This window comes from Schistocerca americana, chromosome 6 (assembly GCF_021461395.2).
Source record: "Schistocerca americana isolate TAMUIC-IGC-003095 chromosome 6, iqSchAmer2.1, whole genome shotgun sequence".
Taxonomy (NCBI): Eukaryota; Metazoa; Arthropoda; class Insecta; order Orthoptera; family Acrididae; genus Schistocerca; species Schistocerca americana.
The window spans coordinates 574,531,453-574,546,928 of NC_060124.1; the positions used below are offsets into that span (position 1 = coordinate 574,531,453).

The 15,476-nt window shown below is 39.8% G+C and overlaps 1 protein-coding gene across 2 annotated transcripts in view; it reads right to left on the minus strand.

Annotated features, from left to right (window-relative positions):
- The window catches only part of LOC124619778 (intraflagellar transport protein 57 homolog), a 172,496-nt gene that overhangs the window by 36,447 nt on the left and 120,573 nt on the right, over positions 1–15,476 (minus strand). For both annotated transcript variants that reach the window (XM_047146365.1, XM_047146364.1), the window contains exon 6: positions 284–398. In XM_047146365.1, coding sequence (XP_047002321.1) covers positions 284–398 — 115 coding nt within the window. The remainder of the gene's footprint in view (positions 1–283; positions 399–15,476) is intronic.

The window sequence follows — 15,476 nt, forward strand, 5'->3', positions numbered from 1 at the left end:
TCCGACATGAATTGTTGACCCTTCAAGGCCTTTTTTAAGGCAAAAAAGTCTATTTTTAATGAGAAGAAAAATTACATGCCTTTCCCATCACTTTCTAACCAAGTCAACACATATACACGTTTTTTCCTTTCCCATCCTCTTGATTCCTCTGCAAGGATAATTAAATCTGTAGAATTTTACTTGGTATTGAACATATGTATCTAACCTTGAGAAGAAAGAAAAAAATAATGAAACTTAGTACATAAAATGCAACTTTACTATCAACTTCATTTATAGAACAAACCTGGTTTGATTGTGACTTTCAATTGGGGAAGGACTCTTTCCACTTCCAGTTTCCATTTTTCAACATCCATGTCAGAGACCAGTACCTCTTCAGGTTTCTGTGGTTCAGATGTAGCCTGTAACATTCCAGAGTGATTAATTAATATTTATCTATGGGTTACAGTTACAAAAACAGAACTCAAACACAAGATGCAACTTTTTCAAATAACCACTGGATAATGGCTTGAAAAGCCAAAACTGATTGTGAAACAAAGGAAAAGTTTAAATAAATAGTAGCCAGAGTGGAGAAAAATGTTGCATTCATTTTGCACAGTCTGTTATGTGGGCAAAATCACCACAGATTATTATAATATTTATTATATAATTATAGCAACAAATGTGTGGTCATTCAGCATGACATGCTTAACTTCAGTCGCTGCTGTGCTACTTTGACCTCCCCCTTCCCATAAACACATGCTCCCACAAGCCCCAGAACCCATTCTCTACAAGCTCCTGCCACCCTACCCCTCTACATCTGACCCAATACGTCTCCCCTTCCTCCCTCATAAACAACTCCCCACCACTTACATTTGATTCATTAGTCTACATCCATAATGTTCTCTTCAAAGTCTCCCTCTCCTCTCATTCTAATACATTCCACACCCATTTTCTTCCTAAATAATGATTTACTTAAGATATTGGAGTACACTTCAAAAGCTCACATGCTTGCTGATGACACAAGCATGCTGATAAAAGGCTGAAATGCACCCATACCAGACATAGATAAAAGAACAGTGTAACAGGCTTACAACTGATTCACAGCAAGCAACCCTCCTTGTGATGTCACAATATACACTGATGAGCCAAAACATTACGACACGGTCCACCATGAGACTGAATGCCATCTGGTGGCATTGTGAGCATACGCCACAGAAACGAAAATATATAAGCAGAGTTACCACGCCGGCCACAAATGGGTAAATCCACTAACATAAGTGACTTTTCCACAGGGAAGATTGTTATAGCCTGGTACCTGGTAATGAGCATCTCAGAAATGGTGAAGCTGGTCAGCTGTTCATGTCCTTCTGTCCTGAGGACTATGGGAAGTGGCCAAAGGATGGTGAAACCACAAGTAAGCAACAAGGTGTTAATCCTCTGTACCTCATCAGAAAATATGGATGTTGGAGGCTTTCCCAATTTGTAAACTATGATAGGCAGTGATCTACGGTAGATATGCTGATAGAGTACAGTGCTGTTGCAGGCAATAGTGTTTTGGAGCACATCATTCAGCACATATTGTTGAATATGGGGCTCCATGGCAGACAACCCCTAAGTGTACCTGTGTTGACTTAACATGGTCAATTATGAATATAGTGGAGATCACTGAGATTGGACCATGGATCAGTGGAAATGTGTCACCTCATTGGATGAATCACGTTTCTTCGTACATCAGGTTAGTGGTCATATCCAGATATGCCATCATCGAGGCAAACTGCTGTCCAAAATGTGCACTGCAAACAGGGCCAGGCCAGTTAGGACAATATTATGTTACGGGGGCATTCACCCAGCCTTCAGGGATACCAGTGTTACTAATCGAAGGCACTGTGACAGCTGTTGACTAAGTGAACAGTTTTGTGAACCATCTGCACCCATTCATGCTTGATGTCTTCCCCGATGGAGACTGCATCTTATACTTGTCTATTTCACATAGGCAGAATCATGCTGCAGTGGGTTGAGGTACGTGATAGTGAACTCATGTTGATGTCACAATCCGAAACTGATGTAAAACATCTAGGAAGTTATAAATAAATGAAATAGGTATAATTTTACCAATGGCTAACATTTTAGGATGTTTTTTTGAGTATACAGCTTGAAGGGCAAATGTTGCAACACCCAGTATCATTATCTTCTTAAACTCATTTGTATGAACAAAAAGTTGATGCAAGGGAACACTTATGGGTTGAGTGTAATAGCCAGAGACAGTGACATATTTGGAAGATCAGTTTAACAGTGCCTTGAAAAGAGATTTACAATGAGTAACAAGAAACAACAGTGATGGGATATTGTCGAATTATGTCATATAATGCTGAGGGAATAACATCAGGAAATATTACAGTAAAAGTAGTAAATGAGTTTTATTATTTTGGCTGCTGGTGGAAATAGAGAGGATATAAAATACAGACTGGCAATTCCACATAAACTTTAGTGTTGGGACGTCTTTCTTGAAATGTGGGCTTGTACAAAAGGGAAATGAGGGTGACAAACAGTTCAGAGAAAAAGACAGTAGAAACTTTCGAAATGTAGTACCACAGAAGATTGCTGAGGATTGGTTGTGTAGATTGGGTAACTAATGAGGAGGTGAGAAAAGAAATTTATGGCACAACTTTACTAAAGGAAGGGATTCGCTGATATGACACATTTTGATGCATCAAGGAATAGTTAATTTTATAAATTGAGGGAAGGAGTAGCAGTTGTAGAAGAACTCCACAGCTTGATTACAATAAGCAGTAGATTACAGTAGTTATGCAGACATAAAAAGGCCTGCACAGGATAGAGTAACATGAAAGAGCTGCATCAAACCAGTCTTCAGACTGAAGACTCCAACAGCAACAGCCAACTGTTTTCTGTTCTAATCCAAGAACACTGTATCTTTATTAAATGACGAAGCATAAATACATGAGAGACAAAGTATGTATGACAGACAACACAAGTAGCCGGCAGTTCCTTGCACTATGGCCTATACAGTTGTCAGTTCTAACAGGAGGCGCAGCCAGCAGGCTGTGCACGTAACTGCTGTTGTACTAGCTGGCCAGGTGGCTTTTAGTGATCAAAGCGAGCACAGACTTCACACGCAAACTGTGAAGTGGCGCACACACGGATTTGGCAGTTACAGTATTTCCATTCTTCTATGACATTGGCTGGTATTAGAACTATGATGAAGCTGACACTCAACCCATAAGTGTTCCCTTGCATCAACTTTTTGTTCATACAAATGAGTTTAAGAAGATAATGATACTGGGTGTTGCAACATTTGCCCTTCAAGCTGTATACTCAAAAAAACATCCTAAAATGTTAGCCATTGGTAAAATTATACCTATTTCATTTATTTATAACTTCCTAGATGTTTTACATCAGTTTCGGATTGTGACATCAACATGAGTTCACTATCACGTACCTCAACCCACTGCAGCATGATTCTGCCTATGTGAAATAGACAAGTATAAGATGCAGTCTCCATCGGGGAAGACATCAAGCATGAATGGGTGCAGATGGTTCACAAAACTGTTCACTTAGTCAGATTACCCTGATCCCATTTCCTTATATTTCTGCAATTTTTTCAGTTTTAATCTGCAGTACATAATCAGTAAATTATGTTCAGAGTCCGTATCTGCTCCTGGAATATTTTACACATTACATGTCGTTTATAGTCTAGATTTCTGTCTTACCATTATTACCGAAACCTCCTGGTACTATCATTGCTCTTCCACATATAAAAAATTCTTTCGCGATTCTTGAACCAAGTGTTACCACTGATTAAAATCAGCAAAAATGTACAGAGCAACTCCCCTTTTCATTCCTTTCCCCAGTTCATGTTCTCCTACTATAGAATTCCAGTCAGCCATCACAATTAAATTTCTTTCTCCCTCAACTATTTGAATAATTTCTTTCATCTCAACATACATTCTTTCAATCTCTCCCTCACCTGTCGAGCAGGTATAAATAGAAACTTGAATTGTTGTGGTGGGTTTTGGCTATGATAATGTGTTCACTACGCTGTTTAATAGTTCACCCACATACCTACTTTCTTATTCATTATTAGGCAACTCCTGCATTACCCCTATTTAATTCTGTGTTGATAAACCTATACTCACTTGCTGGAGAAGTCCTGTCCTTCCTGCCACCATTCTTCACTAATTCCCACTGTATCTAACTTCAACCTATCTATTTCTCTTTTTAAATTCTTTAATCTACCTACCCAGTTAAGGGATCGAGCATTCCCGGCACTGAACCATTAAACTGAGTTGAATTTTTATTTGAAAGTATCTAAGAAATACGCTATGTTAATGAATTAGTACATGAATGAATCTGCAATTTTTATCATCACTTTTATCAACAAGACAATGAATTCTGCTAATGTAAACACTTTATCTATGACCATTTGTTCTACTCGAGAACTTTGTTGCGACTGCCCCAACAAAATGTTGATAAAATATGCAGGTCACTTGAGAAACAGCTTTGTGTGCTGCTGGACATTACGCAATGCCCCCCCCCCCCCCCCCCCCCCCCCCCCCCGGCCCTATATGTGGTGCCAACCAGTATAAAATTTTATTTATTCATTTATTTCCCCTGTTAAGATTAAGGCCTTCAGTCCATGTCTTACATCCAACCCAATATCTTTATGGATAGTACATGAGCAGTATACAACAACAACAACAACAATAATAATAACAATAATAGTAATAACAAATACAGTACTGAGTATATAGAATTTCAGATATTTCTGCCTTATTAATGTTGTTATAAACAAATTCCTTGTTACATTCTTGTCCAGTGTAAGTACTGACATGCAGCAGAAATGTATGCTAATAGTACAGAAGGAATTAAATGTGGAGAAAAAGTTGACTGTCCAGAGAAAGAGTGAGAAGTAATGGGATAAGAACAGCAGATCATAAGGAAGGAAGACAACAGAAATATACCGGGATGGGGCAAGCAGGGATACGAGTTGAAAATGTGACAGAAATACTGGTTCACTGTTGGACAGAAGGAAAAAGCTGTGATATTCCAAGATGGAAACCACACCTACGATAAAAGATAATCCTTTAATCTCCTCCTGAATGCAGAGCAGATCTGGATAAATTAAAGGTTACTGGGTAGTTTGTTCTACAGCAGTATACCTGGAATGGAAAAGGAGATTACAAAGATTTAATGTTATCGAAAGGTACAGCCACTCTAATGAACATGTCTGGCCTGATATTGCAGTTATGGGATGGAGGTGTTTGGTATGTGAGGAAAGGTAATGAGCAGATCAGTGATTAAGAAACTGATGAAGGAAACAGCTTGTGAAAATAACTTCACCTGTCTGTTTGCATCCACTCTAACTGAGCACAGGAAGGGCTGATGCAATCAAACAAATGAATGTTACACACATATTTTATGCAAGCATTCATAGCTAGTTCGAGTCACCTATTTTTGCCATGCTGGACTACCATCACAGTAGTAAATGTTCGGCACGACTAAATACTGGACTAATTTTCGTTTTATTTAAAGTGGGAATATTTTTCTAAGCTTTCTGATTGTATGTAAGCAAGAGATACATTTCCCACATGTTATAGCAATCTGTTCTTCCCAATTTACATGCTCATCCACAATTAAGCTGAGACCTTTTACTAACTTTTGATAGGGTAATTGGATATCATCAATAAGTATTGGAAGAACTAATCAATGTTTAGTGCTATATGAGGATGACCTGTGACTTCTTAGGGCTTAGTTTATGACCCAGGCTTTGTGCCCATCTTATCTCTGAACAAAGGTCATCTTTATTCATACCTCACATGGCAGTTGCAATGTCCTTCAGACTGGTGCCTATATACAACTGGGTGTCGTCAGCATATAAGAAATAATTAAAAGAACAAAGCACAGATGAAATATCATCGATATACAGTGAGAAAAACAATGGACTAGCATTGCACCCTGTGGGACTCCAGAGAGCAAATGTATCCATGATAACTTCTCTGATCCACAGATGATGTGTAGCAATCTGTGTCTGAGATAAGCTGTTGTACCACAGTGTTGCATTGTTTAAGAAATTCCGCTGTTTCATTTTTATAAAATATCAAAAATCTTGCTGAAATCATGCAATGTTAAAATGGTTGCTTGATGTCTGTCCATGGCACATTTGATGACATCAATCACTTTGATTAAGGCAGTAGCTGTGCTGTAGTGTTTTCAGAAGCCTGACTGATATTTATTGTGGATGTTTTAAGTTTTAAGGTACTACACCAGTTGTTCATGAACATCATACTCCACAGCTTTAGCTTCTTATGGGTAATATGTTGAGTAGGCTGTCAATTTTGGATGATCTCTCCTGGGTGCTCACTGTGAGAAATGGAATTATAATACTGACAATGGTTTCAATCACATCTATGCTCACACTGTCATTAGTTACTGTCTCAGAAGATATTCTGATTGCTTTCTGTACTGTGTGAGAATGTTTCAAGAAAAACTCTTCTTTTTGCAAAGAGGCTATCTTGTGCCAGATAATTTCATAGTATCTTGAGAGCAGACTACATTGAGAAAAAGTTGTTTCATTTATTTCCAAGGGCTTGAAAAATACCATCAGATTTTCCTTTGTGTAGCATATAATAGGTTGGATCCAGATGAATAATACTCGTATTGTTAGAGTGGAATCATCTCCTAAAATTCTCCGTAGTGCCAATATTTAACCACCTGTCTGTATTTGTGTGTCCCAATTACACATTTGTACTATGACACTAGTGAAGGCAAGGTTGAGTGAGCGATATGTGCTAATTCTGAGTGGTTTACGGATAACTCAAAATTTACTATTAGATCTATTTATTTCAAGAAACAGACTCAGCCTTTCTTTCACTATTTACATCCGACATACTTTTATCTTCGGTTTCAGAACAGAATGAACATATATGCTCACATCACCCTCATGACAAGATAGGGAAGTGAATGTAACTCTTTCCATTTGCTTGTGGCTTATAATTTATAATGGCTGCATGTGACAGAAGATACATCTTCTACAACAGGTTGTACCAGCTCGTGAGCTCTTTGCTGAGCTGTGGAGTGCCCCTGTTGGGCAGAGCATTGTTACTCGCTGTGAACAATCAAATGGGCCAGCGGCACGTGGCACAGCAGGTGGTACAACGAGCCTTTTGATCTATCTATCGCATCGTACATGATACCTAATCTCATTTTCTTATCTGCTATGACATATTGACATGCTACCTCAGAGAAATATGAAATTCAGGAAAGAAAATGAGAAACAGCTGTTTCAAAACAAATTGCACACTGGACATCTGAAATTTGACATTTTCTTTTCATGACAAGAGTGGAAATACTGGATGTCAAAGTATTCATAGTTTAATGCAAAGGATGGCTTAATTGTTGCATACTGATGAAAAGACTGTTCCTTTGTTTTTGTTCTTCTCATTGCTGAGAAAAGCTGCTCACAAGAATATGTCGATCCAAACCTCCACATGATCTGAGCGACATTTTTGTGGAGCTGGGAAATTTTTTGCTGTAATGAACAATACCATCGTGACAAATTCACGTGTTGCAGTATCTGTATTTAAGCATAGCTGAATTATGCAAATTAATAACTTCCAAACTGTGTGTCGATGGCAAACCATTAGGTGAAACCAAGAAAAGATTGCTGAACAATTGAATTTCCATTTTCAAAATGGTGAGCTCTGAGAATCTCATTTCATAAGGCATGAAGAAATGTTTTATCTTGATTTGATGGTCACTTAAGCTGGTATCTTCAGGTTAAGAAGCCACATGATTGAGGAAAGTTGAAATTCCATTACTCATTAGCGCCTCGAACAAACTTAACATTTCCATGAACGCTCTGATTTTGTTGCACATGTAAGCTATTAGCTGCTCTTTGTCCTGTAATGACAGATTTAAATTATTCAGATGCATAATTGTGTCAGCTAGGAACATTATGTCTGATATGCATTTGAAGTCTTTCAGACAACACATTTCTTCCCCTTTTGTTTTGAGGAAGATATATATTCCCTCAGAAATGGCAAAGAAAACATCAAGAACTGTGCCGCAGCAAGATATGTTCCCATACTCTGTTTCCATATCTTTCAGGAATCCTTTGAATTGGCAGTGATTTACACTGTGATTCCACATGCTTTACATGTAGGGGGGAGGCCGCTGACATACCCAGGCTGTTTTTCGATGGTACCTGCCACATGGCGCAGTTATTAGCTGGCGTTTCACAGGCTTCTGTGATCACATCTGTGGTCAGTGAAAGTCTGGCATTCCTGACGGGGTTAATCCTAGCTGGGAACCAGACAGAGATGGAGGTGGACACAAGCGCGAGGGGACACCTGACGCAGAAACAACCTCAAGGAAGCGCCTCGTGGCATCTTCTGAGGAAATTTCTGCAAAGATTCCTCCCACCCCAAGAAGCAAGGTGCCTAAGGTGTGCACAAAGTAGTAGTCCTCTGGCCATGGGCACCAAGGCTCCCAAGGGAGACCTCCCCACCGAGGACAGTTTCCAAGTGCTGAACATGAAGCACACCACCAGGGCAGTGACGATCACACAGGCACAGCCATTACCGACTGCAAACAGGTACGTCACATTTACTGACGCACCAACTGATGATAATAACGCACAACCAACTAGACCAAAGACGGCTGAAAATCCTCTCCTCTGATTGTTATACAATCGTCGAGCAATTTTAAGAGCTTTCAGCACCTCTAAAATAACATAGTCCAGTCTATCTTCTGTCACGATAAGAACAGCGAGTCGCGACACTTTTAAGGTTGCCGTGAAGTCGTGAGAGGATTATGGTGTGGCTATGGGTGGGGCTAAGACCCATGGTCTGGCATACTATACCCATTCATCTGACCCACTCAAGCTGCTCTAGGTAGTGTTCCAGAAACTACCTTCCCAAATGGACCCAGCCCACCTCAAAGAGGAGATCGAAGGACTAGGTTTTGGCGTCAGAGTGGTCTCTCGCATGAAAATGCCGTGCACCAATAAACAGAGCCCGCTGTTTATGGTTATATTGATTGACAACATAGAAAATAGGAAAGTATTCCAGCTCAAAAACATCGCACATTGCTGGAATATAAGTTGAAAAGTTTCGTGGCACAGGCCAAAGGGGCATAATGTTTTTGGTGCCAAGGCCTCAATCATGTACCTAAGTTCTGCACTATGCTGCAAAAATGCATAAAATGTGATAGGCCACATGAAAGTCACGAGTGCAAAGCAAAGCCACAGAAAATGTGCCAGTACTGCAACTGCACCCAAAAGCACATTGCTGGCTGTCGCGGGTGTAACACTTTCCAAAAGGCAGACGTTAAGCAGCGCACCAATAATGCTCCGACCAGGTAAGTTACTCCTGGCCTTAGTTTTAATAATGTCGCGAGGAGAAAGAGTACCACCCCCCCATCGCTGATCAGGCTGTCTCGGCACAGCGTCATATGGAAAAGTGTGCAAATGGTCATTGCATTGCTCGCGCGCCGACACAAGTCATGCTGGCCAGTGCACTGAAATGAATGCCGCAAATACCTCTGATAAGGAAGTCGTTAGTGGGCACAGACCAAATAGGGTATGCTCAGCTGCCTCCACTGCTACTGAAGTCGTTAGCGGGTGCGGATTGAATATGGAATGCCCGGCTGCTCAAACAAGCCATGGTAGACATTCACAGTCACGGACCAGAAAGGGACGGCCTGCGAAATGTAAATATTTCTGCAAGTAAGGAAACTGGTGCAAAGAATTACAATTTAAGAAATGAGCTCTGCTCTCTTATAAAAACTGTCAAAGAGTCGATCCAGATTTTTCCCATCGTCCTTGTGATGACTGTGCACATGGCCCTTGTGGCCAACCACCAACAGGAAACACAGGTGCACCATGCCTAATATGGTTTATGGCCTAATCGTATACAGATGGAATGCATGCAGCATATGTCCCCAGGAAGCAGAATTCTGGCAATTCCTTTGTGATGAGGCAGTTGATATCTGATTCGTCCAGGAAACCTTCCTAAACCTGGCATCGATGCGCGGGCAACAAATTTCATTTGGCAGGCCTGCAGCCAGGCGACTAGCGCGAGTTTTGGTGTTCTCGTAAAGATAAGTCATTTTAGATTATAAAACACATAGTTTAGTACTGATTACATGGTAAATAGGTGTATTAGTGTGCCTCTTAAGTGTACCATTAAAGGTTTCATTTTTCTTTACGTAATATAGCAGAAAACACAAAAAGATCGTACAGTCGTATTTTCTGTTTATGTTTTGCTGCAGCAAATCTATAGAATTTCGTTTAGTTGTTCCTTGCTCTCTCCAGCAATTTAACTTAGCGTATCTCTTCATTATTTAACAAGCATTTCCGGAAAGTAGCGTAAAGTTTAAGTTGCTGTTTCAGAAACTTTGCACTGTTGTTTTTGTTTACACACAGTTGCGTATAGGCCAAATTTGTGGAACCATATTTTCGTGTTTATCCGTAATTTAACTGACTTATTCTTAATAAACTATTATGTTCATCATGAGTGAAAAGTGCTTGACTTGCCTTAGAATTGTTACGTCGGGGCTTTGGTGTGATGGGTGCTGTAGTTTTATCCATGTGGGTGACTGTAGTGGCGTGGGAATAGGGGAAGTAAATGAGACTCATCAGTGGTTTTGTAGGATTTGTAGTAGAGATAGGAAGATACTAGAACAGGAGGGGAAAATTGTCGCCCTTCAGGCTGAGTTAGACAAGGCCGAGGGAGATCTTGACAGGTTAAGGAGGGAGAAGGGTAAAGAGAGGTGGGAAGTGGCAACAGGCAACAGGAGGAACAGGCCTAGAACTTTGTCTGACAGCTTCATGTTTCCCCCAGGCTGTGGCTAAGCCATGTATCCGCAATATCCTTTCTTTCAGGAGTGCTAGTTCTGCAAGGTTCGCAGGAGAGCTTCTGTAAAGTTTGGAAGGAAGGAGACGAGGTACTGGCAGAAGTAAAGCTGTGAGTACCGGGCGTGAGTCGTGCTTCGGTAGCTCAGTGGTAGAGCACTTGCCCGCGAAAGGCAAAGGTCCCGAGTTAGTCTCGGTCGGGCACACAGTTTTAATCTGCCAGGAAGTTTCAGCTTCATGTTGAATGTGGAAAATAGATTTGACCTGTTGCTTCAGTTAGAAGCTGGTGAGCCTCAAGCAGTTGCAGGTGTAGACAGGGAACAACAAACTTTCAGCAGCAAATTGAAAAGTAAGTAGGTAGGGAAGTCAGTAAAGAGAAAGTAAGTGTTGTTGTTAGGTAGTTCCCTTGGAAGAGGTGTTGGCCAACTTTTGCAGGATGAATTAGCATCAGAATACCAGGTCACCAATTTTTTTTAAACCTAGTGCTGGTATGGAGCAGGTGACAGAGGATTTAGGATCACTTTGCAAAGATTTCACTAACGAAGACACCGTGGTTATAGTGGGTGGGGCAGGTAACAGTACTGACAGAGATCCTGGGTACAGTATAGAGTGTGACCTGGCAAAGATTGCATCAGCATCGAAGCATACTAATATTGAGTTTGTATCTGTTCTTGGGCGCCATGACCGACCTCATTTGAACTCTTCTGTCAAGAGAGTTAATTTGGAGCCGGAACGGCTGCTTGGGTCGGGTGCAGGGTCACACATTGGTGTGGTTCCTGTTGATTCTCTCAGTAGGTGGGATTATACTAGGCATGGCCTTCACCTCAACAGGAAGTGGAAGGGTAAATTGGCTAGGGAAATAGCAGGAAAGTTAAAGGGGGGAGGTACTGTCATGAGTGGTAAAATACCAGTGGTTATAGGGTTCAGAAAAGAGCCTTTTTAGGGTAGGGAGGACAGAAAGAAAGCAAATTTTAAGAGAGGTTAGAACTGAGAGAAACCTTCAGTTTGAGAAAGAAATCAAAAAACATAATTCCAGCTTATTACATCAGCATAAACAGCTATTGGTTAAGAATTTTCAACAGTGAGCAGATATTTTAACTCTACCCAATTTTAACTCAGTTAATGTGAAATGTCAGCTATCTTTATTGCATCAAAATATTCGAGGACTGAGAAATAAAATTAATGAATTAACTATCTGGGTATATGAATTAGAGTCTTCAAACCCAGTTGACATAATCTGCCTCTCTGAACATCATGTGACCGCGGGTATAGAACTTTTAAGTGTTACAGGGTTTAGGTTAGCATCTCACTTTTGTAGATCAGAAATGGAGAAAGGAGGAGTTGCCACATTCATCAGGAACTGTCATAAATTTAAGAACATAGACATTCATAAATTTTGCCTAGAACAGCATATGGAAGCATGTGCAGCAGAAGTAGAATTTCACAAAAAATCCTTCATTATATTAAGTGTATATCGAGCACCCGCAGGTAACTTTAATCTGTTTGTAAACCACCTTGAAGATGTACTGGCCCATTTAACAAACAAAAACAAAGAAATAGTGGTTGCTGGTGATTTCAATGTAGATTTCCTTAAAGACTCTCCCAATAAGAACTCATTTGAGTTAGTAACACTATCATTCAACTTAATTCCCACTGTAAAGTTCCCCACTAGGGTAGCCAATTGCTCACAAACGGCCATTGATAATATCTTTATAGAATTATATTACAAAACCAATAGTCTATGGCCTCTCAGACCATGACATGCAGTTCCTTCTGTTAAATGTTAATACTGAACAGGATACAAAATCTGTTAAATCTGAGCTCAAGAGGGTAATCAATAAGCCAAAAATTGATTATTTTAGGACACTCCTCAGAGACATTCACTGGACTGATGTTTACAGTGCTCATGGCATGAATGAAAAATATAACACTTTTGCTGATAAAGTGCTTACCTTATTCGAACACTGTTTTCCCCCAAAACTTACCAAGGTTAGAGCAAAGTCTACAAAGAAGCCATGGATTACTCAAGGAATAGGGGTATCTTGTAAAACAAAAAGAAAACTGTATCTGTCAATCCGAAACAGTTCCAATGTTGATGCTATAGCACATTACAAGAAATACTGCAAAATATTAAAGACTGTAATACGGACATCAAAGCAAATATATTACAAGGAAAAGATAGTCATTTCAGATAACAAAATAAAGACAATATGGGATATAGTGAAGGAGGAGACCGGTAGAAGCAGACATGAAGAGGAACAAATAGCATTAAGAGTAAATGATACATTGGTGACAGATGTGTATAGTGTTGCAGAACTTTTTAACAAACATTTTATAACTGTTACTGAAAAGATGGGGTTGTCAGGTTCAGTAGATGCTGCTATGGAATACATCAGACCAGATTTTTCGAGTAACTTCCATAATATGAATTTGACCCTCACTACCCCAACAGAAATAATGTCCGTCATAAAATCTTTAAAATCAAAAACATCTAGTGGGTATGATGAAATATCAACAAAGTTAATTAAAGAATGTGATTCTGAGCTAAGTAACATATTAAGCTATCTGTGCAACCAGTCGTTTATCAGTGGAATATTTCCTGAATGGCTGAAATATGCTGAAGTTAAGCCACCATTTAAGAAGGGAGATAAAGAAATAGCATCAAATTTCCGTCCAATTTCACTGTTGCCAGCGTTCTCAAAAATTTTCGAAAAAGTAATGTACAGTTGGCTTTATAACCATCTTATCTCAAATACCATACTGTCAAAGTCACAGTTTGGATTTCTAAAAGGTTCTGATATTGAGAAGGCTATCTACACTTACAGTGAAAATGTGCTTAATTCATTAGACAAAAAATTGCAGGCAACTGGTATATTTTGTGATCTGTCAAAGGCATTGGACTGTGTAAATCACAATATCCTTTCAAGTAAATTAGAATATTATAGTGTAACAGGAAATGCTCCAAAATGGTTCAAATCTTATACCTCTGGCAGGAAACTAAGGGTGTTATTAGCAAAGAGACATGTATCAAGCTATGAGGCATCATCCAACTGGGAACTAATTACATGTGGGGTCCCACAAGGTTCCATTTTGGGGCCCTTACTTTTTCTTGTGTGTATCAATGACCTTTCATCAGTAACATTATCAGATGCCAAGTTCGTTTTGTTTGCCGATGATACAAACATTGCAATAAATAGCAAAACAAGTGTAGTCTTAGAAAGATCAGCTAATAAAATATTTGTGGACATTAATCGCTGGTTCCTAGCCAACACTTTGTCACTTAACTTTGAAAAAACACACTACATGCAGTTCAGAACTTGTAAGGGGTGTCCCACGAGTATATGTCTAACATACGATGACAAGAAGATAGAAGAAGTAGACAGTGTTAAATTCTTGGGATTACAGCTACATAATAAATTCAACTGGGAGGAGCACACCACAGAACTGTTGAAGCGACTCAACAAATCTCTGTTTGCAATGCGAATTTTGTCAGACGTAGGGGATATAAAAATGAAAAAGCTGGCATACTATGCTTACTTTCATTCCATAATGTCATATGGGATTATTTTTTGGGGTAATTCATCAAGCCAAGCTAAAGTTTTCCGGGCACAAAAACGTGCAGTAAGAGTTATATGTGGTAAGAACTCGAGAACATCCTGCAGAAGCCTGTTTAGGGAACTAGGGATACTAACTACTGCTTCCCAATATATTTATTCGTTAATGAAATCTGTCGTTAAAAATATATCACTTTTTCAAACCAACAGCTCAATTCTTGGAATCAATACTAGAAATAAGAATAATCTTCACAAGGATTTAAAGTCACTTAGTCTTGTACAAAAAGGTGTGCATTATTCAGGAACACACATTTTCAATAACTTGCCAGCAACCATAAAAAGCTTAACAACGAATGAAATTCAGTTTAAGAGAAGCCTAAAGGATTTATTGGTGGCCAACTCCTTCTACTCCATTGATGAATTCCTCAGTAAACACAAACAAACACAAACGTACACACAAAATTCAAGCTTTCGCAACTAACAGTTGCTTCATCAGGAAAGAGGGAAGGAGAGGGAAAGACGAAAGGATGTGGGTTTTAAGGGAGAGGGTAAGGAGTCATTCCAATCCCGGAAACGGAAAGACTTACCTTAGGGGGAGAAAAGGACAGGTATACACTCGCAAACACACACATATCCATCCGCACATACACAGACACAGGGTGAGCTGCCTGAAAGGCAACTCACTCACCCTTCACAACCTTTCCAGCAAACCTCAACCTCCTCTCATTGCACACAGACCCAGTCTCTCCCATCTACTCAATCTCCCACTTCCAGCTCCACTCCCCCCAAAACCTCAAAATTCCAATCAACACAATCTGGAACCACAACACCCTAATTCAGTAGTTAACCTTTCCTCCAAACCTCTCTCCCAATCCGAAACCTCTGTCCTATCCAAAGGCCTCACCTTCAGTCCCACTCCCAGATTCAACCAAACAGCCCTTGTCAAAGATTTACTGTCCTACACCCGTACTCTCTGCTGGAAATATCACTTTGCCACAAAGAAAAATGATCCTAATCCTACTCCTAATGGTCCAACTCCCCAAGACACTATCCAAATTGAACCCTGCCTGGAA